The 25,058-nt window shown below is 49.2% G+C and overlaps 1 protein-coding gene across 13 annotated transcripts in view; it reads right to left on the bottom strand.

Annotated features, from left to right (window-relative positions):
- The window catches only part of ptpn13 (protein tyrosine phosphatase non-receptor type 13), a 367,703-nt gene that overhangs the window by 18,886 nt on the left and 323,759 nt on the right, over positions 1-25,058 (bottom strand). For 12 of the 13 annotated variants that reach the window (XM_038791751.1, XM_038791755.1, XM_038791749.1 and 9 more), the window contains 5 exons: positions 17,704-17,834; positions 7,961-8,046; positions 2,318-2,412; positions 880-1,028; positions 128-218 (listed from right to left, as the gene is read on the bottom strand). In XM_038791751.1, coding sequence (XP_038647679.1) covers positions 128-218; positions 880-1,028; positions 2,318-2,412; positions 7,961-8,046; positions 17,704-17,834 — 552 coding nt within the window. Of the gene's footprint in view, positions 1-113; positions 219-879; positions 1,029-2,317; positions 2,413-7,960; positions 8,047-17,703; positions 17,835-25,058 lie in introns of all 13 variants that reach the window. The other variant, XM_038791753.1, reaches the window with a different exon arrangement.

Raw genomic sequence — 25,058 nt, forward strand, 5'->3', positions numbered from 1 at the left:
GAAGGCTGGAATGCTTTGAAATGCAACATCTTTGTTGTGTTTCAAACAAGAGTATTGTAGGAATGTTCAGTTAACATAAATTAAATTAAATTGCTTCTCTTAAAAAAACTTACATCATAGTACTTACAAGGGAGTATATTTTTATATCTGTTCTTCCTCCGATTGTCTTTTGTTTGTCCAATCAAACATTCATCCAAAGGTTTTAGATTTTGCAGATGCTATTAAAACATACATTATAAAATTAGAAGAACTGGCCTGGCTCTTGTATAAAACATTGCCATACACCTCGAGTTACACATGATGAAAAAGAATCAAATGCAAAATACTGCAATTATTGGAAATCTGAAATAAAAACAAAGGTTAGAAATATTAAGCAGGTCTGGCATTACTTATGGAGATAGAAACCAAGTAACTTTGATATTGATTCCCTTCATCAGAACCGGAGGAAGTTAGAGCTGTAACAGGTTTCAAGCAAATGTAGAGACAGCGAAAGGTGGGTGGGTGGGGTGTAGTGCATATCATGGATAAAGTCTGTGATAGGGTGGAAGACAGGAGAGATTAAATGACAAAAAGGATGTTAGAAGGCAAAAGGAGATAATATGAGATAATTATCGAAACAAAAGCAAGAAATGAGGGAAGGTATAAATGGGAATAGCTAAATTATCAACACAAAGAAAAGCAACATTTAAGTGCAGGCTACCAAATGCATACTGCATCATCTAATTAGCATTATATTTGGGGAAATGGTCTATTTTGGATTCAATAAATTATATAGAGCAGTTTAGCTGTAAATCATTGCATCATAATTCGAATGCAGTGCAGCTAAGAACTAAATTTTCTGCATTTACTAATAGCTGAACACACAATTTCAGCATATACCTCAAACTCCTGCGATGGAATGTGCTGTTCTAGTAGTCCTTGCAATGTTTTAATAATTGCATCCAGTTTGGAGCCTGTGTACTGGCTTGCTGGGGGCACCTTTACAACCAAAAGTGTGGCAAGCTTCTTGTCTGTTACTGGCCATTCATCTACAATGGTTAAAACATTAAAATCAATGAATAAAACAAAATACATTATTGATTAATAATACAGATATGCAAGACATTATTAAACTAGAACTCAGATCAAAACTATATTCCCACCAGTTTTTAATGCAGTTCTCAAGTACTTGGCAAAATAATTGAACTTATAACAATTTAAAATTTGTTGTATTAAATCAAACACAATTACACACACTGACATGCATACATTGATTAAACTACATCATTATTTGCCAGCTATGGGCTTGAAATCCCTCCCCAGCCGCTTGTGCTGCTCGTCTTACTGGGGATAAGGAGAGGCTCTGCCCCTTACAAGGCCTCAACGTGAGGGCATGATCCAACAAATCCCATGTGCTTGATCTAATTTGCAGTGCATTCCCACCAGAGTAATGAAGGAATGCACTGCCAGGGCTCAAAACTTTCACACTTTATGGTCTACCAAGGCAGTACCTTAGTAATTATTTGTAGAATGATTTGGAATAAACTCAAGACTGCACAGCAAAATAGAAGACTGACGTGAATGTAGGTCAAACTAATTTTTAGAACTATTTAATAGAATATCTTCAGTTTTCATGTGAAGCTTGCATTAAAAATTCTACCCATAAACTTCTCACTGATTCATAGACATTTGTAGCGCAGAAGAAAGCCATTCGGCTCAGCATGTCCATCCATGACGGTCAACAAGGATCTGACTAATCCTGTTTTCCAGTGCTTGGCCCACAGCTCTGGAGGTTATGGCAGTGCAAGTGAATATCTAAATGCTTTTTAAATATTATGAGAATTTCTGACTCAACCACCTCACTCTTTAAGCAGTGAGTTCAGACTCCCACAAGCCTCTGAGTGAAAAGATTTGTCCTCAACTCCCCTCTTAGTCTTCTGCCTTTTACATTAAATCTATGCCCCCTGGTTATTGACCCCTCTAATGGAAAAAAGTGCCTTCCTATCCATGTCCCTCATAATCTTATATAGCTCTATGAAGTCCCCTCTCAACCCCTACTACTCCAAGCAAAACAGCCCCAGCCTATTTAATCTTTCCTCATAGATCAGACTCTCCGGTCCAGGCAATATCCTGGCAAATCTCCTTATCTTCTCAGAACTAAACATTACCGCTAAACTTTTAACATGATCTAGATGTTCACAACACCAAATACCTTGTGGGCAGTTGCAGAGAAAAAAAAACTTTGGAAACTTGTGTCATCTCTCAATGACATCTATTTATAATCCTAAGCAATTGCTGAAAATTAAATTTCTTGATCAAATTAATATTTTTGTTTTACCAATGGGTGAAGGATTCTGCTGCAAAGTATCGATCGGAAGTTCATCACTCCCCCAAGTAATCTCACCCTCTTCGGTGTTTGCCATGTGTGGTACCCTGTCAGAATTAAACAAATATACTGCTGCTATTTAACATGGTCGTGTCAGCACAAATCTGTACTTAGCACGTAAATAAATAATTAAATAACCACATTATAGGAATAGGAATCGATGTTAAATTGCCAACACAAATTTGTTGATTTGAGCTATTACATGAAGTACTATCAACCGACTGCAGCAGGAGCATAAATCATAGTCTATAACAGGCCTGGTACTTTTCATTCAAACAATGGGCTTTCATAACCAATCATTCCTCCAGTAAAACTGGCATACAATGATTGCAATTGATATGGATGTAAAATATGAAGGTTATGCTATTTGTACTGAGGTCATCATTCAGACAAAAACTCTTTAAAAATAAAAATAATAAGGTCAATTAAGTTTATCATAGATTACGATGTACAAGTCGTCATTTGGTGCTTAAAAAAATTCTTCCAAAAATGTGAGTCGGCTTATATGCCAAGCAAAACATGTGAGCCACTGTGTTAGTGCAGGAGGACCTATTACGGTTTATGCACTGCCGTGTGCGATCTGCTCTGTCTTAATCTCAGATTAATCTTCTTGGCAACACATCCCATATCACCAGCTTGATCCCATGTGCCAATTTATAAAATGAGTAGCCCTAATCATACAATTCCGAGCTGAAAATTTGAGACCAACATCCAAACAGAGGAATTCCTCAGTTAATTTCCTAATGCGTTCTTTAAAGGGCGACTTTAAACTAAACATTAAGCAAATGTAAGGGGCAGCACGGTAGCATTGTGGATAGCACAAATGCTTCACAGCTCCAGGGTCCCAGGTTCGATTCCGACTTGGGTCACTGTCTGTGCGGAGTCTGCACATCCTCCCCGTGTGTGTGTGGGTTTCCTCCGGGTGCTCCGGTTTCCTCCCACAGTCCAAAGATGTGCAGGTTAGGTGGATTGGCCATGGTAAATTGCCCATAGTGTCCAAAATTGCCCTTAGTGTTGGGTGGGGTTAATGGGATATGGGGATAGGGTGGAGATGTTGACCTTGGGTAGGGTGCTCTTTCCAAGAGCCGGTGCAGACTCGATGGGCCGAATGGCCTCCTTCTGCACTGTAAATTCTATCTATAAAATCAGATTTTCCATTAGAATTAATGTATAAACTAGAGATAGGTTGCACAATTGGTTTTCAGCTAGGCTCTCCTCCATAAGATCATAATAGGAGCAGAATTAGGCCACTCGGCCCATCAGGTCTGCTCCGCCATTCAACCATGGCTGATATTTTTCTCATCCCCATTCTCCTGCGGAACCTCAGGCACGCTCCCCCCACCCATCTCTTCAATCCTCAGCCAGGTTCACTGGTCCTGTGCCTTTCCTTCACCTGCGTCCCCAGCCAGAGTCTCCCCCCAATTCCCAGCCAGGTGGTGACCCCCAACTCACTCCGGTTCCCCAGCCAGGCTCTCCCGTGGATCCCCAGGCGGCCTCTCCCGACGGATCCCCAGGCAGCCTCTCCCGAAGGATCCCGAGGCAGCCTCTCCCGAAGGATCCCCAGACAGCCTCTCCCGAAGGATCCCCAGGCAGCCTCTCCCGAAGGATCCCCAGGCAGCCTCTCCCGAAGGGTCCCCAGGCAGCCTCTCCCGAAGGATCCCCAGGCGGCCTCTCCAGACGGATCCCCAGGCGGCCTCTCCAGACGGATCCCCAGCCAGGCTCTCCCCCGGATCCCCAGACGGCCTCTCATGGCGGGTCCCCAGACGGCCTCTCCAGACGGATTCCCAGCCAGGCTCTCCCGCAGATCCCCAGACGGCCTCTCACGCTGGATCCCTAGCCAGGCTCTCCCGCGGATCCCCAGACGGCCTCTCATGGCGGATCCCCAGACGGCCTCTCAAGCCGGGTCTCCAGACGGCCTCTCACGCCGGGTCCCCAGACGGCCTCTCACGCCGGGTCCCCAGACGGCCTCTCACGCCGGGTCCCCAGACGGCCTCTCACGCCGGGTCCCCAGACGGCCTCTCACGCCGGGTCCCCAGACGGCCTCTCACGCCGGGTCCCCAGACGGCCTCTCACGCCGGGTCCCCAGACGGCCTCTCACGCCGGGTCCCCAGACGGCCTCTCACGCCGGGTCCCCAGACGGCCTCTCACGCCGGGTCCCCAGACGGCCTCTCACGCCGGGTCCCCAGACGGCCTCTCACGCCGGGTCCCCAGACGGCCTCTCACGCCGGGTCCCCAGACGGCCTCTCACGCCGGGTCCCCAGACGGCCTCTCACGCCGGGTCCCCAGACGGCCTCTCACGCCGGGTCCCCAGACGGCCTCTCACGCCGGGTCCCCAGACGGCCTCTCACGCCGGGTCCCCAGACGGCCTCTCACGCCGGGTCCCCAGACGGCCTCTCACGCCGGGTCTCCAGACGGCCTCTCACGCCGGGTCCCCAGACGGCCTCTCACGCCGGGTCCCCAGACGGCCTCTCACGCCGGGTCTCCAGACGGCCTCTCACGCTGGATCCCCAGCCTGCCTCTCCCACCGGACCCCCAGCCGGCCTCTCCCACCGTGTTGAGACAGCCTCTCCTGCAGATCCTGAGCCAGGCTCTCCCCCTGATCCCAAGCCAGGCTCTCCTAAAGCAAGCGGGGCAGAAGTGGCAAGCAGGGTGGGTGGGAATGAGGTGGGAGTTGGTGGGCAGACGGCGAACAGAGTGGGAGAGAGACGGCGAGCAGAGAGAGAGAGACGGCGAGCAGAGAGAGAGAGACGGCGAGCAGAGAGAGAGAGACGGCGAGCAGAGAGAGAGAGACGGCGAGCAGAGAGAGAGAGAGAGAGACGGCGAGCAGAGAGAGAGAGAGACGGCGAGCAGAGAGAGAGAGACGGCGAGCAGAGAGAGAGAGACGGCGAGCAGAGAGAGAGAGAGACGGCGAGCAGAGAGAGAGAGACGGCGAGCAGAGAGAGAGAGAGACGGCGAGCAGAGAGAGAGAGAGAGACGGCGAGCAGAGAGAGAGAGACGGCGAGCAGAGAGAGAGAGAGACGGCGAGCAGAGAGAGAGAGAGAGACGGCGAGCAGAGAGAGAGAGACGGCGAGCAGAGAGAGAGAGACGCGAGCAGAGAGAGAGAGAGACGGCGAGCAGAGAGAGAGAGACGAGCGAGCAGAGAGAGAGAGAGACGGCGAGCAGAGAGAGAGAGAGACGGCGAGCAGAGAGAGAGAGACGACGAGCAGAGAGAGAGAGACGGCGAGCAGAGAGAGAGAGACGGCGAGCAGAGAGAGAGAGACGGCGAGCAGAGAGAGAGAGAGACGGCGAGCAGAGAGAGAGAGACGACGAGCAGAGAGAGAGAGACGGCGAGCAGAGAGAGAGAGACGGCGAGAGCAGAGAGAGAGAGACGGCGAGCAGAGAGAGAGACGGCGAGCAGAGAGAGAGAAGCGAGCAGAGAGAGAGACGGCGAGCAGAGAGAGAGAGAGACGGCGAGCAGAGAGAGAGGAGACGGCGCAGAGAGAGAGAGACGGCGAGCAGAGAGAGAGACGGCGAGCAGAGAGAGAGAGAGACGGCGAGCAGAGAGAGAGAGACGGCGAGCAGAGAGAGAGACGGCGAGCAGAGAGAGAGAGACGGCGAGCAGAGAGAGAGACGGCGAGCAGAGAGAGAGAGAGAGACGGCGAGCAGAGAGAGAGAGAAGGCGAGCAGAGAGAGAGAGACGCGGCAGAGAGAGACGGCGAGCAGAGAGAGAGACGGCGAGCAAGAGAGACGGCGAGCAGAGAGAGAGACGGCGAGCAGAGAGAGAGACGGCGAGCAGAGAGAGAGACGGCGAGCAGAGAGAGAGACGGCGAGCAGAGAGAGAGAGACGGCGAGCAGAGAGAGAGATGGCGAGCAGAGAGAGAGAGAGACGCGAGCAGAGAGAGAGACGGCGAGCAGAGAGAGAGACGGCGAGCAGAGAGAGAGAGAGAGACAACGAGCAGAGAGAGAGAAGCGAGCAGAGAGAGGAGAAACGGAGAGAGAGAAGGACGAGAGAACGGCGAGCTAGAGAGACGGCGAGCAGAGAGAGAGAGACGGCGAGCAGAGAGAAAGAGAGACGGCGAGCAGAGAGAGAGAGACAGCGAGCAGAGAGAGAGAGACGGCGGCAGAGAGAGAGAGACGGTGCAGAGAGAGAGAGACCGAGCAGAGAGAGAGAGAGACGGCGAGCAGAGAGAGAGAGACGGCGAGCAGAGAGAGAGAGACGGCGAGCAGAGAGAGAGAGAGAGACGGCGAGCAGAGAGGAGAGCGATGCGAGCAGAGAGAGAGAGACGGCGAGCAGCGAGAGAGAGACGGCGAGCAGAGAGAGAGAGACGGCGAGCAGAGAGAGAGAGATCGAGACGAGCAGAGTGGAGGAGAGACGGCGAGCAGAGAGAGAGAGACGGCGAGAAGAGAGAGAGAGACGGCGAGCAGAGAGAGAGAGAGACGCGAGCAGAGAGAGAGAGACGGCGAGCAGAGAGAGAGAGACGGCGAGCAGAGAGAGAGAGACGGCGAGCAGAGAGAGAGAGACGGCGAGCAGAGAGAGAGAGACGGCGAGCAGAGAGAGAGAGAGCGGCGAGCAGCAGAGAGAGAGAGACGGCGAGCAGAGAGAGAGAGACGAGCGAGAGAGAGAGGAGAGAGACGGCGAGCAGAGAGAGAGAGAGAGACGGCGAGCAGAGAGAGAGAGAGAGAGACGGCGAGCAGAGAGAGAGAGACGGCGAGCGAGAGTGGGAGAGAGACGGCGGGCAGAGAGAGAGAGAGACGGCGGCCAGAGAGAGAAAGAAAGACGGCGAGCAGTGATGTTGATGCATAATTCTGATACCAACGACTCACACAAACATCGTAAAAATGAAACTGCCAATGCAAATCCAAAAACGGGCCCTAAAGAATACACTACTTTAAAATGAAACAATATTAACTGGAGTGACTTTAAGCAGAGACTTACTGAATAGCCCTAAACATACATGTATTAGCTGAAAAATGAGGGGGGGGGGGGGGGTTACTTTCAGTTGAGTCGAGGGCTAAACATGCATTTTGGTGGTCCAAAAAATGCAGTTGTCCTAAGACACAGTCTAATTCCAATCCACAACTGTAATTGTCATTTGCCTGATGAATCTGTGATTGTAGTCCTGTAATGCTGGGAATGGTGTTATTTTGAGGGCCAACTTGTAAGAACACTCATACAAATAGAACACCAAAAATGTCACATGGCTTTGAACTAGTCCCTGAAATGTTACTGCAACAATATCTGGGTGTTCACTTCACTGATATGTAATTGCATTGTGCAAAGGTTACTAGACTCAGAGGATAGTAACCACAAGATCAGAAATTCATCTATAAAATAGGTACGTTCTTAAATTAAAAATAGCAAGCACCTCCAGTGAATTTGCAGGTAGCCTTTAACTATTACACACCTAACAATTACTCACCATTATTTTTTTTGTTTGTCATTAAATGCACAAAGCATATTAACATATTATTTTACAATAATGACAAATTCAAGAATCTGAACCGACTATGTGTAGTATTACAATTTAACTATGTTGAGCAGATGGATGTGGCCAGGATCCATATTATCCAGCAGTTTAGCTCATAATATTCTTCATATATGTTGGGGCAGATTACCTTTCAGATGTTGTATCTTCAACAGAGAACGCTTGAATTGCTTTCTCTATGTTAGTTGAGAAGTGATAACCATTCTTTCTGGACAGCTGCATAATTAATAAAAACATTTTTTCATTATTGACCAGTAATGACAAATGGCAAAGAAAACTTTAACAACAGGCAGGATTCTATAAAGAAAGATGCCTTGCACTTTCAATATCAAAAGATGCTGACAATGTACTGTAAATTAATCTTTGCAAGTGCAGCAGGTATAATGAACCGATCACGTGGGTGAGGCTCAACTATTGGTGCCTGATTTTAAAGGGGGTTCCAATGACATCATCTGGCATATCTGAATATTTAAAGAGGAACTTTGTATCCTTCCTTTGGGTGCCTTGGTCGCCAACTTAAAAAAGCAGCTTAGCATTGGGACACAGTGGGAAAGCATAGGGATAAGAGGGAGTAAGCAACTGGTTTCATTTTAGCTGTTCCCTCTTGTCTTTGCCAGATAGGGAAGTTAAAATCACTGCCGTTGCAAGTTCATAAAATTTAACTGACAAATCTTTCAAATTATACCTTACATTAACTGTGATAACTATCTGAATTGATTTGGCTCACACATACTGCATTATTGCCATGTGACCACACAGCTCAAAGAATAGAATGGTATGAACCTCGTATAGCCTGTAGTCAGAAAACAAAGGAAACAAGCAGGTGTCTCTAGTCTAAGCAGTACGAACATGCTTGCAATGCAAGGGGCATGAACAAACAAGATTCTATTTAAATTTAACTGGGCTCATTCTATTGAGGAGGCTGGGGTAGGGACCGGGCCAGACTGTGCTCGTTTAACAACAATCAGTGCCACGGCACAAGAGCTGTAGTCAGTGGTGTAGCCAGCTTGCCCAAGCACTCAAGGGACAGGATTTTCATTCTCAGGGCTTGATCTTGCCGTCAGGAATAAATATGGTTGGTAGGAGCCAGAGGGCAATTTTGAAGATATGATCAACAAAGTAGTCGTCTCCGAGTGGCCCATTAAATTCGGGATGGTGGGAGGGCTTTCGACACTGAAGGGCCAACAGGAGGCTGTGCAGCGCTGAAAAATTGACACCCCCGCCACCATCAGAAGTGGGCGCTGCTGAACAAACAAGCAGCATCACAAATGGGGTAAAATGAGAGGAGCAGAAGTGTTGGGACCATCGGACATGAAGTGGATGGTGTCCTGCAGTAGTAGACACTGCTGCGCTTGCGGCCGAGAAATGGAGCAGTCTCATCCGTGCTGAGTGGAGCTTCTGGCTCCAATTCCGATCCAGCATGCCACCATTTCACAGATGGCCACCTGGCCCTGTCCGCCACCTCTATACCCACTCCCATTAGGCCTAAAAATTCAGTCCCTTGCTTTTATAGAGAGTTTTCTACAAGTTATCCCAAAGCACCTCACAGCCAATGAATTATTTTGAAATGCAATCACTTGTGTTAAGTATACTAGCTGCATAAATTACACAGAAACAGGTCACAAACATCAACAACATAAATGATTAAATCATCTGTTTTTATAGTTTTGTTTGAGGGGATAAATGCCAATCACTACACCAGAACTGAAAGCCTTTCCTTTAATAGTGTTGTGGGATTTTCACAGTAACTTCACTGCAGTGTTAATGTAAGCCTACTTGTGAAACTAATAAAGATTATTATTAGGACTTGAAGCTACATGTTTTTAACTCGGGGACAAGAATGTTACCATTATGTCAAACAGATGCAGCAAATATAAACAGCTGTGATAGCCCACAATGAATTTTGGCCATATGTAGATTGAGCACTCACCATGCTGTTTGGGGGAAGACAACAGAGAGGCAAGGGAAGGGCTGGAAGGCAAAAGCTTCACTGGGGAGAGGGGGAAAACTGGGAAAGGCTGCACTCAGACACATGACAGGGTGGAGGGAGGGGTCTGGGCCGGAATTGGAAAAGGTCTCCTACAGGAGGACATAAGGAAGACGGGGCCAAATGGTAGGATAAGCTTCAGCTTACGTTGCTGAACTTCCAGAGACAATCCCTGTCTCAGTCCAGGGAGGGAGACGGCATGTCAGTCCACTGCCAGCCTTGCCCAGCATAGTGTGCGGAGGGCTTGGTCATCACACACAGTGGTCCGGGAAGGTTGCTGGTACAGTGTGCAGCCACAGATAGTACATCCACTGTCAGGGGAGGTATCTGCAGCCTGTAGATGGGGACAGATAGTGTTGGGGAGGGTTCCTCATGTGATGGTACAACAAGCCTCAAAAGATGGGGAGGGGTAAAATCTACATGGGCAATGGGCACCTCAGATGGCTCACGGGGGTAAAGGCAGGCATATCAACCACAACTACAGTGAGATCAGAATTAGAGGAAGGACTGAGAGCAATTGGGGAGGGGGAGGGAACCTGAAAAGTATGCTCCTCCAGGAAGCTGGGATGAATTTCCACAAACACAGGGAGGATTGAAGCTGGTCTGGGAGTAAAACTGGAGGACTACCATTTTACAGAAAGAGAACCTTTGGAGGCTGATGCTCAGTCATGTCTTTCCTTCAATGTTCCTGCAGAGAGGATACCTTCAGGAAGATGGAAGATACATTTAATGGATTGGATTGGCTTGTCACGTGTACTAATGTACAGTGAAAGTATTGTTCTGCGTACAGTTCAGACAGATTATTCTACACATGAAAAAAATACATAGGGAAACTTAAATATACAATGTAAGTACATAGACACAGGCATCGGGTGAAGCACTATTCAGTAGAGAAGATGTGTGAAACGATCAGATCAGTCCATAATAGGATTGTTTAGGAGTCTGGTAACAGTAAAAAGCTGTTTTGAACCTGTTAGAGCGTGTTCTTAGATTTTTGTGTCTCCTGCCTGATGGAAGAAGTTGGAAGAGTGAATAAGCCAGGTGGGAGGGTTCTTTGATTATGCTGCCTGCTTCCCCAAGGCAGCGGGAGGTGTCGATAGAGTCAATGGATGGGAGGCCGTGTGATGGACTGGGCTGTGTTCGCAACTCTGTAGTTTCTTATGGTCTGGGCCGAGCAGTTGCCATGCCAGGCTGTGATGCAGCCAGATCGGATGCCTTCTATGGTGCATCTGTAAAAGTTGGTCAGCGTCAACATGGGTGGAGCAGGACAGATTGTTGGTGATGTGCACACCTAGAACTTTGAAGCTGTGATTCATCGCCACCTCGGTTCCGTTGATGCAGACAGGGGTGTGTACAAATACTTTGCTTCCTGAAGTCAATGACCAGCTCTTTAGTTTTGCTGGCATTGAGGGATAGATTGTTGTCCTTGCACCACTCCACTAGGTTCTCTATCTCCCTCCTGTATTCTGGCTCATCGTTGTTCGAGATCCGATCCACTGCAGTTGTGTCGTCAGCAAACTTGTAGATGGAGTTGGAGCCAGATTTTGCCATGCAGTTGTGTGTGTACAGTGCGTATAGTAGGGGGTTAAGTACGCAGCCTTGCGGGGTCACGGTATTGAGGGCTATCATGGACGAAGTGTTTTTGTTTGCTCTTACTGATTGTGGTCTATCAGTCAAAAAGTTGAGGTTCCAGTTACAGAGTGAGCAGCCAATTCTTAGGTTTTGGAGCTTTGATATGAACTTGGCTGGGATTATGGTGTTGAAGGCGGAGCATTAGTCAATGAATAGGAGTCTGATGTAGGAGTCTTTGTTGTTGAGATGCTCCAGGGATGTGTGTAGGGCCAGGGAGATGGAGGCTGCTGTGGACCGGTTGCAGCAGCATGCGAATTGCAGTGGATCTAGGTCTTCTGTGAGTACGGAGCTGATGTGCCTCTTGACCAACCTCTTGAAGCACTTCATTATGACCTATGTCAAGGCCACTGGACAATAGTCGTTGAAGCATATTGCCTGGTTCGTCTTTAGCACTGGTGTGAAGGTGGTCTTCTTGAAGCAGATGGGGCTCTCTGAACGGAGTAGGGAGAGGTTGAAGATGTTTACGAACACATCTGCCAGCTGATACGTGCAGGATCTGAGTGCACAACCAAGGACCTCATTGGGGAACAGATAGTGTTGGGGAAGGTTCACTTTCAGGGAGGCCAATTTGACTTTGGAAGCTGTGATGGTGTTTATGGATGTGTCCGAGACTGTTGAACAGGCTGTATCCAGCTTGAACAGAGTATTGAATGCATTGAGTTCATCGGGGTAAGCTGCTGCCGGAGATTCTACTCGGCTTTGCTTTGTAGCATTGGCAGGGGGAGATGTGGAGAGGAGTGCTATGGGACCGCCAAGCTCGCAAAAGGGAGGAGCCACACCCTGATGAGCATCAGGCAGCAGGGCCCCGACAAACCCAGAGGATGAGACTGACGCAAAGGTTGCACGTCGGTGCCTCTCAAGACCGGCTTTTCTGAAGCTGAGGGAGAGACAATATCAACAATGCCTCTGCATGTCCAAAGATCTGGTGTCTCAGATCTGCGACATTCCCCACGAGTTGATGCTGTGGGGACTGAGAGGTCTTCTTTTGCCAGGGGCTCTGAAAGTCACCACCACTCTTAACCTTTACACACGTGGAAAGCCCCTATGGCCACTGTACGCACTAATGCATTGAGTTCGGGATATTTTCCACTGGGTAGGGGTACATGGCAGGGGTACCTATTGTCGTCGCTCCTCTTCGCGCTAGTGACAGAACCTTTAGTTATAGCGCTAAGGTCTTCAAACAAATGGAGGGGGATAAGGCAGAGGGCGAAGGGAGCATAGGGTATCTCTATTTGCCAATGACCTGCTCCTCTATGTCGCAGACTGATCCTTCTCTATGGATGAAGTTATGAAGCTACGGAGGAGCTTTGGCTCCTTTTCGTGCTGTAGGTTGGACCTGGGGAGGAGGGAACATTTTCCGGTTAACCCCCCCCTCCTCCTCCTCCTCCTCCAGAGGCAGCTTTTGGTATCTGGGTATCCAAAAGGCCCACGATTGGTCCATGCTTCATAGATTAAATTATACAAGTCTGCTGAGTAGGGTGGGACAACCTTTCGCCGTCCCTGGTGGGCTAAGTTTTTTTTTAACGATGGTAAACAAGTTGGTGACTGCTTTTATTTGGGAGGCAAGTCACCAAGAATTCATAGGGTACACTTTCAGAGTGACTGGCAGTCGGGGGGCCTGGTGCTACCCAATTTTCTCCTTTATTATTGGGCTGCCAATGTTGAGAAGGTGCTGGGGTGGTTAGGTGGTCAGACTCCATATGGGGAGCGGATGGAGGTGAATTTTTGTAAGGGTTCAGGTTTGTGAGCTTTGGTTATGGCTTTGCTCCCATTCTCCCAAGCGAGGTTATCCTCAAACCTGGTGGTAATGTCCACATTAAGGATATGGAGGCAATTTAGGCAGCATCACGAGCTGAATGCCATTTCATTTCTGGCCCCCATAAGAGGTAACCATTTGGTTGTGTCGTCGGGGTTGGATGCAAAGTTTAAGTCATGGGAAGGAACATTATGGACTTGGAGTGCTTTTGGGATCTGTTTTGGGAGGGATGACTTGCCAGTTGGGAGGAGTTCTCGGCAAAATTACAACAGTCAGGGGCATACTAGTTTCGATATCATCAGCTACGTGATTTTATCCGTAAACCTTGTCCTACACTTTCCTTAGTGCTGCAACCCTCCCTGCTGGGGAGAATCCTATTGCTGGCGTGGTCTGCGGTGGGGGAGCATTTCAAATAGTTATGGGCAGATCTTGTCAATGGAAGCTGCTCCGCTGGAGTGGGTGAGGGCAAAGCGGGAAGAGGAGCTGGGACCCCTTCTGGATGAGGGTGTGTGGAATGAGGCCCTTTGTCGGGTGAATTCCATCTTCTCCTGCACGTGGCTCAGCTCGATTCAGATGAAAGTGGTTCATAGGGCTGACCTAACTAAGGCTAGGCTGAGTGGGTTCTTTGCAGAAATGGAAGGTAGGTGTGAGCTGTGCTCTCATGGGCCCATTCACCACACCCACATGTTCTTGTTGTGCACAAGGATGGTAAGCTTTTGGGTCTCCTATGAGGCATTAGCAGCCACCAGATTCCAGGATGATGATGGGGAGTGACAGTACTTATCCTGTTAGACCAGTGCCCTCCATGATGGGCCCACATCACCACCAGCATGGCTAGTCTTCACAACCATCCCCATCGTTCTGAGATTGAGTATTTACACATTCGACTCAGTATGTCCTCATTCTTTTTAGGATGATGAAGCCTCGGGGATATGTATTCTTGCTGGGTTGAGGTACCAACTGCAGCAAGTTGTTCTGGCATCACACGGGCAGAGGGTGCTGCCGCTCCGAGCACCTCTCCAGCATCCCAGACACTAAGCACATGAGTCAAGAGTTGTTCTCACTGGACCAATGGTCATGTACCTTCAGTTTGACAAAGCACCGAAAGCAGATCTATCTCCAGTAAGGATTAACACCTTTGTGTGCAACTTTGATCATTCAATTGCTAGGTGAGACTTAGACCAAGGCAGATCAGGACATTCAACTGGTGTTAAAATATGTTCAATGCTTTCTGTCCTCAGCATTACCCTAATCCCCAAAACACAGATTCTCCACTCTCAGTTAGGGTAACTGAGAGGCTCCAGTTAGCCTGACCTTTCAATGGGACACCTCACATTGACCATATTCACTAATTTGCCTGACAGAGATGAAACAGCCTCCTTTCCACACCATCAGTTTCCCATAATGGCCTTTGTGATGTTGAAAAGGCAGACATAACATAACCGTCAAGGTTCCACTTCATTGATAAGAAGGAGCACACATAGCTCCATTACTTCCTAGCTCCTAGCCAATTTCTGCCTCAGCATTGTATTGCCATCAAGCTAACAAAGGAGGATCAAGGCCATGCTCAACAGTTCGACTGACTGCAACACAACCACATGGATGTAGCACCCTGAACCCGGCAGGTGTTCAGGGAAGAGCAGTCTAAGCAGAATGAATAGGCCAGCACTGCATCCCTTCTTTTTGATGGTTGCTATGTGTGCCTTATGCAGACAATTGCCAGGTGGAAAATGGTTAAAACTGTAGCTTTGAATGCCAGGACAAAATTGTACCCGTGAGGGTCAGAGCACCGGCACATTGAGGTGGGAAGGTGTGCAAACATATTAGTCAGCTTAGCAGATGTAGAGAGTCAACAATGCGCAAGGCTGGCAGGAGTATACATGGCCTCAGAGTATGGTCATATAGATTGTAAAACCTCGTGGATGACAGGCAGAGAGATGCCTGGCGTAACCACATATTGCATGGTAGGTGAGCCATCACTGATGCCGGTAATGAACTGAGAAGGGATATACACTGCGATAAGATGGTTGAACACAACATCAACCAAAGGTAGATGGTACAAAATCAATGATATGTGGGGGGAGGGAACATGGTGTGCCAACTGATCAAGCACAACACAACTCAGCATACAGAGGAAGCATCCGCAAGAGGATATGTGGAATGGCTGACATTTTACTAACATTGGTGCAAAGTATATTCATGTGGTGAACACCCATGCCACCATTGTGCTCTGAGTATTTTGTAATCTTCCTAACCTATGTCTTGGTGCATCCCCAGCCTAGCCTGTCTAATCTTTCCTCAAGGGACATCTCGAACATTGCAGGTATTAGTGTAGTAAACCTTTGCTGAAGTGCATCCAAAGCATTTAATCCTTCTTTAAATAAGGAGACCAATATTTTACACAGTACTCCAGATGGGGTCTCACCAATACCCTGTACAACAGAAGTATAAGCTCCCTACTTTTGTATTCAGTTAGCCTCGCAATAAACTATAACATTCTATTAGCTTTGCTAATTATTTGCTCTACCTGTACACTAACCTTTTGTGATTCATGCACTAGGACAGCAAAATCCTTCTGCATCTCAGAGCTCTGCATTCTCTCAACATTTAGATAATATGCTTCTTTTTATTCTTCCTACCAAAATGGATAATTTCACATTTTCCCACATTACACTCCATGTGCCGGTTCTTTACCCACTCACTTAACCTATCTTTGTCCCCTTGTAGTCTCCTTATGTTCTCTTCACAACTTAGCTTCCTATCTAACTTGTGTCATCAGCAAACTTAGCAACTATACTTTCGGTCCCTTTATCAAAGTTATTTATATAAAATTGTAAAACGTTGAGGCCCCAGCACTGATCCCTGTAGTACACCACTTGCTACATCTTGCCAATCAGAAAATGGTTGTCCAAATGGTCTTAGTCAAAAACAGTTGGCCCCTCATCCAGAGGCTGTGCTTTGTGTCTTGGATTTCATTTTTGCTCTTCTGGATTGCAAGAATTTCTGGGCTATTATCTGCTGGTACAGTGCAGTTTTCATCCTCATACGAATGATAACCATCTCCACTATGATTCACGATACCACAAACACCATGTTGTCGCACTGTTTATCGTAAGTTGTAAATCAGTTAGAATTTATGATTAAACATTGGGAAAACTGAAACCATCTTATTCAGCTCCACTGAAAACTGTAAGTGTAAAGTCACCATAGTCCCAGATGACCATAGGCTGATTTCCCCTTTGAGGGGGAGAGCTGACTGGTGGTGATTTAACCTGAGGGTCACCACATGAAGGTGGGGTCTTCATGAATAACGTACAAGTATACTTTAGCCCTCACACCCTATCCATCATTAATTCTGCGTATTCCAGGGCTGCAACATTATGGCCCTTTTCACTCCATTGTCATGATGTTCAGATTTCTAAACATTCTACTCCCAAGATAAACTCAACTCATCACCCTTAGCTGCTTTTGCTCATTAATAAGCTGCACCTTCAAGATCCTTTGTTGGTTGTCCATTTTCCAACAAGAATATCCTTCTCAATACTCACAAATCTCTTTATGGCCTCAACTTATTCCAGCCTACACATTTCAGGTGAAATGTTAAATTCTCTGGCTTCTTACGAGGTTATAAAAATCCCGTGGTACTAAAGAAGAGTAGGACGATAGTTGTTCCTTCTGTCCTGGCCAATATTCGTCCCTCAGCCAACATCACAAAAACAAATTACCGTATCATTACATGTGGCTGCTTCTGGTTGCTGCTGCGCATAAGTTGGTTGTTGCACTTTCTACATTACAATAGCGACTAAGCTTCAGAAATATCTCAATGACTGTAAATTGCTTTGAGACTTCTGATGGTTGTAAAAAGGCACAATACAAGTTATTTTTTCTTTCTTCTATTATCAATGATGAATAACAGTACTTGATAAGAAACAATGTCATAACAAAAGAAGAAGAAATAACTTGTTTTTAAATGACAATCTCGGGTCTTCCCAAAGCACTTCATAGCCACAAAGTAATTTTGAAGTCTAGTCATTGTTGTAATGTGGAGAAACTTATCAGCTAATTTTTATATAGCAAAGTACCAACAACTGTAAGATAAATGACCAGATAATCTGTTTCCATTGAGGGATACATGTAAGCCATTTGGCTAATAGAAGTACCCTGCTCTTTTTTGAAAAGTAGCATGAGGTAGCAGATGGGCCTTGGCTTAATATATCATCTGAAAGGCTGCAAATCTTAACAGGACCTTCTTAGTACCTATAAAGAAATGTCAGCCTAGATTGCGTGTTCAAGTCCAGGAGTTAGGCTGGAACCCAAAGTTTCCTGACTCCAGCACCAAGTGTTACACGGAGGTGAATGTGACATTCATCTGCCTCACGGAGGTCAAAGTCTAAAGATACTTTTTTACACCCGAGTAAAGTGTGCTAGATGTAGGCTGTACAATATGTTAACACAGTCTCATTTGTACAAAATAGGCTCAAACTGAATTGTTAATTACCTCAGGGGAGTCTTCAGGCAATGAAAAATCTTCACAATCTGTATCCTCGGATTTAACAGACTGCTCTTCTTCGTTCAGTTCACCTATGCATTTAGTAGTACCAGGTCCCTTCACAAAATTTGCATCTTTTTCTGTCCAAGAAATATAAAATTCAGTGTTTCCATTGAATCATCAATTTTCAGTACAGTGAGGCTTTAGACACTCTAATTGCCCTTTCATTTCTGTGGCATGTCCAGATTAAAAGGACAGATATCACTCCTCTGATAGCTGCAGTCCGACAGTGAACATCTTTTGAGCAGTACGCACCTGCTAATCAGAAAGGCTCTTCCACATTTATTTGGATGAGAGCAAAAGGCTATTTTCCCACTAAACTTTCTTGCTGTGATTGTTCTGATAGCTATTACAAAAACGTAAGGGCTGTGAGAATGCCCTTGAATATCTTTAAAAAACATTTTTTATTCTTTATCTAAAGATTTTTGAATACATTTTAAACACGGAGGCTAAAATCTTTTCATAATATATTTAGCTTGTATATTATATATTTCAAAACACTACACAATTTTTCACTCAACAAATGCTGGGTTCTTGACATACATTACTTATTTTTAAACATATAAGTGAGGAGCAGCAAAGTACTAAGCACATTCAAGCTTCTGACAAGCATCCATTAAAGCAACGGAACTATTACACAAAGAGCATTCCATGATGCAATAACATTTCAGAGTGCAGCATCATTGTAAGATTCTGAAGGGAAAATATTGCAGTTCAAAATATTTTTGAGCTTTTTGTGCTTAAGAGTTTTTAGTGGGTACATGAAGCATATTCTACTTTCTGCAATAATTCTCACAGTAATTGTGCAGTCCGACTTCCGGTTGCGGCTATGACCAGCTAAGTCGCACGTTTGGCTGCTCCTGTTAGGAAGGTGTTTTCGGGCCGATTGGAGGGCCCCTAACGGCGCTGGAACGGCAATTCCCGGTGGGGGAAGGTTCCCAGAGGAGAACCCCGAAAAATTTATGGTCGTCACCCGAAGTGGGGCAGGAAAAAAAGCGGCAGCAGCTCCCCGAAAAAAGTGGGGGAAGAAATCCAAAATGGCGGCCGGCGGCGCACCCGAGGACTGGAGGAAATGGGCGGAGGAGCAGCAGGCCGTTCTCCTGCGCTTCTTCACGGAGCTGAAAGTGGAGCTGCTGGAGTCGATGAACGCGACGACCACCAGGCTGATGGGGGCACAGGCGACCCAAGAGGCGTCAATTCGGGAGCTGCAGCAGGAGATGACTGTGAGGGAGGAGGAGGCCACGGTCCTCGTGGGAAAGGTGGAGGTGCACGAGGCACTCCACCTGAGATGGCAAAACCGATTGGAGGAGATGGATACCCGCATGAGGCGGAAAAACCTGAGGATCCTGGGCCTGGCAGAAGGGCTGGAGGGGTCGGACCTCCAGGGGTATGTGGCAGAAATGCTGGGCTCACTGATGGGGGCAGGGGCCGTCCCTTCGCCCCTGGAATTGGAGGAGGCCTACAGAGTAATGGCCAGGAAGCCAAGAGCAAACGAACCCCCGAGGGCGGTGCTGGTTCGGTTCCAGCGATTCAGTGACCGGGAGAGGGTGCTGAGGTGGGCCAAGAGAGAGAGGAGCAGCAAATGGGAGAACTCAACGGTGAGGATCTTTCAGGACTGGAGTGCGGAGGTGGCAAAGCGGCGGGCCCGGTTCAACCGGACGAAGGCGGTGCTGCATGCCAAGAGAATCAGATTCGGGATGCTGCAGCCAGCGCGCTTGTGGGTGACCTATAAGGACCAGCACCACTATTTCGAGTCCCCGGAGGAGGCGTGGGCCTTTTTCCAGGAAGAAAAGCTGGACTCGAACTAGAACCAGGGGATACTTGGCGGTCGTTGCCGCTCTGGTACTTTAAGCTGGACACGTGGCATTCTTTTGGTTGGATTTTCACTTGGCCGTATTTTTTGGACCCTTTTTGTTCTCTATACCAGTTTTTTCTCTCTTTTTTCTGTTATTTATAATGTTATGTTGGGAGGGCGGGGTGTGGGGGGGGGGGGGGGGGGGGGGGGGGGGAGTGCCGGGGGTATGTGTTTCTTGTGGGGTTTTTGGGTGTTTTGTATTTGTATTTATCGGTGTGAGATCGGGGACGGGGGTGGAACTGAAGATGGAGGGGCGGGGAGGGGCAGGGCGAAAGCGCGGGCTTTCCTCTGGTTTCCCGCGCACGGGGCAGAGGAGGGAGGGGGGTGGGAGTAAGGGGCGTGGTCAGCAATGGCTCCCTTTCCCGCGCTGGAGCGGGGTCAAGGAGGGGTGGTAAGGGGGGGACGTCCCCCATGCCGGGAGGAGCCGGAGTGTGGCAGGGGCAGCCGGGTCAGCGTAAACCAGCTGACTTACGGAAGTACTATGGAGGGTGCATCGCGGCTAGGAAGGGTCCTAGCCTGGGGGGGGGGGAGGGGGGGGGGGGGGGGGAGGGGGAGGGGGGGGCACCGGGTTGCTGCTGAAAAGGCCAGGGAGGAGAAGTTGAGGACTGGAGGGGTGGGGGGGGTGGGGGTGCCATCGCCATGGGGAGCGGGTCAGAAAGGGAGGGCTGACTCGGGGCGAGCAGGTGACAGGATATGGCTAGTCGGCAGGGGAAAGGGGCGGGCTGCCCTTCGACCCGGCTGATCACTTGGAATGTGAGGGGGCTGAATGGGCCGGTCAAGAGAACGAGAGTAATCTCGCATTTGAAGGGACTGAAGGCGGATGTAGCAATGCTACAAGAGACCCATTTGAAGGTGGCGGACCAGGTCCGCCTGAGAAGGGGGTGGGTGGGACAGGTGTTCCACTCAGGACTGGACGTAAAGAACCGAGGGGTGGCGATCCTAGTAGGGAAGAGGGTGTCGTTCGTGGCGGCGGAGGTGGTGGCGGATAAAGAGGGTAGATATGTCATGGTGAAGGGTAGGCTGCAGGGGGAGAAAGTGGTGATGGTTAACGTGTATGCCCCGAACTGGGACGACGCTGGCTTCATGAGGCGCCTACTGGGCCTCATTCCGGACCTGGAGGCAGGGGGCCTGATCATGGGGGCGGACTTCAACACAGTGCTGGACCCCGTGTTGGACAGCTCGAGTTCAAGGACGAGTAGGAGGCCGGCAGCGGCAGAAGTGTTAAAGGGGTTTATGGAGCAGATGGGAGGGGTGGACCCCTGGAGGTTTGGGAGGCCGAGGGCGAGGGAGTATTCCTTTTTCTCCCATGTCCACAGAGTCTATTCTAGAATTGACTTTTTTGTATTGAGCAGGGGACTGATCCCGAAAGTACGGGAAGTGGAGTACTCGGCCATAGCGGTCTCAGACCACGCGCCACACTGGGTAGATTTGGAAATGGGGGAGGTGCGAGACCAGCGTCCGCTGTGGCGCCTGGATGTGGGGTTGCTGGCGGATGAGGAGGTGTATAAGAGGGTCCGGAAGAGCATTGTAAGATATCTGGACATTAATGACACGGGTGAGGTGCAGGTGGGGATGGTATGGGAGGCCCTGAAGGCGGTGATCCGGGGGGAGCTGATCTCCATACGGGCACATAGGGAAAGGAGGGAGAGACAGGAGAGGGAGAGGCTGGTGGGGGAGCTTCTGGACGTGGATAGGAAATATGCGGAGGCACCAGAGGAGGGGCTGCTGGGGAAACGGCGTAGTTTGCAGGCTAAGTTTGACCTGTTGACCACCAGAAAGGCGGAGACACAGTGGAGAAGGGCGCAGGGCGCGATTTATGAGTATGGGGAGAAGGCGAGTAGGATGTTGGCGCATCAGCTCTGAAAGCGGGATGCGGCTAGAGAAATTGGGGGAGTGAGGGAGAGGGGTGGGAACATAGTGCAGAAGGGGCCAGAAGTAAATGGGGTTTTCAGAGACTTCTATAAGGAGCTGTATCGGTCAGAGCCGCCGACGAGGGGAGGGGGGATGGAGGGCTTCTTGAACAAACTGAGGTTCCCCAAGGTCCAAGAGGAGCTGGTAGAGGGGCTGGGGGCGCAGATAGGGTTAGAGGAGCTAGTCAAGGGGATTGGGCATATGCAGTCGGGAAGGCGCCGGGGCCAGACGGGTTCCCGGTGGAATTTTACAAAAAATATGCGGATCTGGTGGGCCCTGTGCTGGTGCGAGCCTTCAACGAGGCATGGGAGGGGGGGGCTCTGCCCCCGACAATGTCGCAGGCACTGATCTCTCTGATCTTGAAGCGGGACAAGGACCCCGTGCAGTGTGGGTCATATAGGCCTATCTCGCTCCTGAATGTGGACGCCAAGCTGCTGGCAAAGATCCTGGCTACCAGGATAGAGGATTGTGTGCCAGGGGTGATACACGAGGACCAGACGGGTTTTGTGAAAGGGCGGCAGCTTAATATGAACGTGCGGAGACTGCTAAACGTCATCATGATGCCGGCAGTGGAGGGGGAGGCGGAGATAGTGGTGGCATTGGACGCGGAGAAAGCATTTGATAGGGTGGAGTGGAAGTACCTGTGGGAGACGCTGGAACGGTTTGGATTTGGGGAGGGATTTATTAAATGGGTGAAGCTGCTCTATTCGGCCCCGACGGCAAGTGTAGTGACGAATGGTAGGAGATCGGAGTATTTTGGGCTCCATCGGGGGACCAGACAGGGGTGCCCCTTGTCCCCCCTGCTCTTCGCACTGGCAATTGAACCATTGGCGATGGCACTGAGGGGCTCAGGGGGATGGAGAGGGCTGACAAGGGGCGGGGAGGAGCACCGGGTATCACTATACGCGGACGACCTGCTGCTATACGTGGCAGACCCAGAAGGGGGAATGCCGGAGGTGATGGAACTGCTAGCAGAATTCGGGGACTTTTCGGGGTACAAGCTAAACTTGGGTAAGAGTGAGGTATTTGTGATACACCCAGGGGACCAGGAAGAGGGAATCGGGAGACTCCCGTTGAAGAGAGCAGGAAAGAGTTTTAGATGTTTAGGGGTGCAGGTGGCAAGGAACTGGGGGACTCTCCACAAGTTGAACTTCTCTAGGCTAGTGGAACAGATGGAGGAGGAATTTAAAAGTGGGACATGGTGCCGCTGTCGCTGGGGGCAGAGTGCAGTCCGTTAAAATGACGGTCCTCCCGAGGGTTTTTGTTTTTATTTCAGTGCTGCCCATCTTCTCCCTAGGGCCTTCTTCAAAAGGTGACGAGCCGCATCATGAGCTACGTGTGGGCGCACGGCACCCCAAGGGTGAGGAGGGTCTTCTGGAGCGGAGTAGGGAGAGTGGAGGGCTGGCATTACCCAACCTTCGGGGTATTACTGGGCGGCTAATGTATCGATGGTGCGCAAGTGGATGATGGAAGGGGAGGGGGCAGCTTGGAACGAATGGAGAGGGCGTCCTGTGGCAACATAAGCCTGGGGGCCCTAGTAACGGCGCCATGGCCGCTCCCTCCCACGAGGTACACCATGAGCCCGGTGGTGGAGCCACCCTCAAGATCTGGGGGCAGTGGAGGCGACACAGGGGGGAAGTGGGAGGTCTGATGGACGGCACCGTAAGAGGGAACCATAGATTCATCCCGGGGACATGGACGGGGGATTCCAGAGCTGGCACAGGGTGGGCATCAGGCAGCTGAAGATCTGTTTGTAGATGGGAGGTTTGCGAGCATGAGAGAGCTGGAGGATGAAATTCGGGCTCCCCCCGGGAAACGTGTTTAGACATTTGCAGGTGAAGGCATTGCTAGACGCCAGGTGGAAGGGTTCCCCTTGCTCCCCAGCAGGGGGCGAGCGACTAGGGTGCTCTCGGGGGTCTGGGTCCGGAGGGGGGAGGATATCGGACATATACAAAGTAATGCAGGAGGCTGAGGAGGCATCAGTAGAGGAGCTGAAAGCAAGTGGGAGGGGGAGCTGGGAGAGCAGATAGAGGATGGGACATGGGCTGATGCCCTGGAGAGGGTTAATTCTTCCTCCTAGTGTGCGAGGCTTAGCCTCATTCAATTTAAGGTGCTACATAGAGCCCATATGACGGGACAAGGATGAGTCGGTTCTTTGGGGCGTGAGGACAGATGTGTCAGGTGTTCGGGAAGTCCAGCGAACCATGTCCATATGTTTGGGCATGTCCGGCACTGGAGGAGTTCTGGAAGGGGGTGGCAAGGACGGTTGCGAGGGTGGTGGGATCCAGGGTCAAACCAGGATGGGACTAGCGATTTTTGGGGTTGGGGTGGAGCCGGGGGGTACAGGAGGCGAGAGAGGCCGGAGAAGTACTGGCCTTTGCGTCCCTAGTTTGCGCGAAGAAGAATACTGATACAGTGGAAGGACGCGAGGCCTCCAAGCGTGGAAACTTGGATTAATGACATGGCAAGCTTTATCCAGTTGGAAAGGGTCAAATTCGCCCCTGAGAGGTTCGATACAAGGGTTCTTTCAGGCCCTGGGTGGCAGCCTTTCCTCGACTTTTTTGGCTCAAAGATATGGGTGCAGAGGTCGCAGCAGCAGCAACCGGGGGGGGGGGGGCGGAGGGGGGGGGGGGGGTGGCAACAACGGTTGTGGTGGGTTACTTTAAGGTGTAATGCTGGGCAAATTTGTTCGCAGTTCATGTTTGATGTTAATTGTTGCTTTGTTTGTTTTTGGGGGGGAGGGAGGGGGGGAGGGACAGCGCCGCGGGGGGTCGGGCGGGGGGGGGGATATTTGTTAAGAGGGAATATTTTGTCATAGTCTATGGTTAGGTGGGGTAAATATTTTCATGTAAAAAATCTCTTCAATAAAAATTATTTAAAAAAAAAGTAATTGTGCAGTCCTTGGTCAAATTTAGGGTAAGCTAACTACAGAATGAAACACCCCTTTCCATTCTCACAAATGTGACTCAACCACAATCTGGGAAGAGCTGTTTGTATTGTACCAGTGCACATTTTCAATTCAATTTTCAACAGCCGATTTATGCTTTGGACCCTCATCCAGCGGGTTTACACACAATCCCCAACACAGAAATAGGCTTTTGATTCAACTGTGTTGATCTTAATGCTCCAAATCGGCCTCCCATTCTTCCCACCTTGACACTATTTCTCTTAATAGCTTCTGCCTTGTATATCAATCAAACCTCCCTCACGGAGGAAATTTGAATGTGCTTTATATCTGACAGCAAAAGAACACAATGTTGAATCTACACAGCCCAATCTCCTCACCCTTCAATTTTCCCCCTCTACAATCTATTTAAATATATTCCGAGGATTTTGTTCTGCAATATAAAATTCAGCAGTACTTGAAGAGTATTTGCACCATTATGGGAATCACATTTAAAGTGGGCGGTACATTAGCATAGTGGTTTGCACTATTGCTTCACAGCTCCAGGGTCCCAGGTTCGATTCCCGGCTTGGATCTCTGTCTTATGTGGAGTTTGCACGTTCTCCGTGTCTCCAGTTTCCTCCCACAGGTCCC

The sequence above is a fragment of the Scyliorhinus canicula genome, chromosome 3, assembly GCF_902713615.1.
Source record: "Scyliorhinus canicula chromosome 3, sScyCan1.1, whole genome shotgun sequence".
NCBI lineage: Eukaryota > Metazoa > Chordata > Chondrichthyes > Carcharhiniformes > Scyliorhinidae > Scyliorhinus > Scyliorhinus canicula.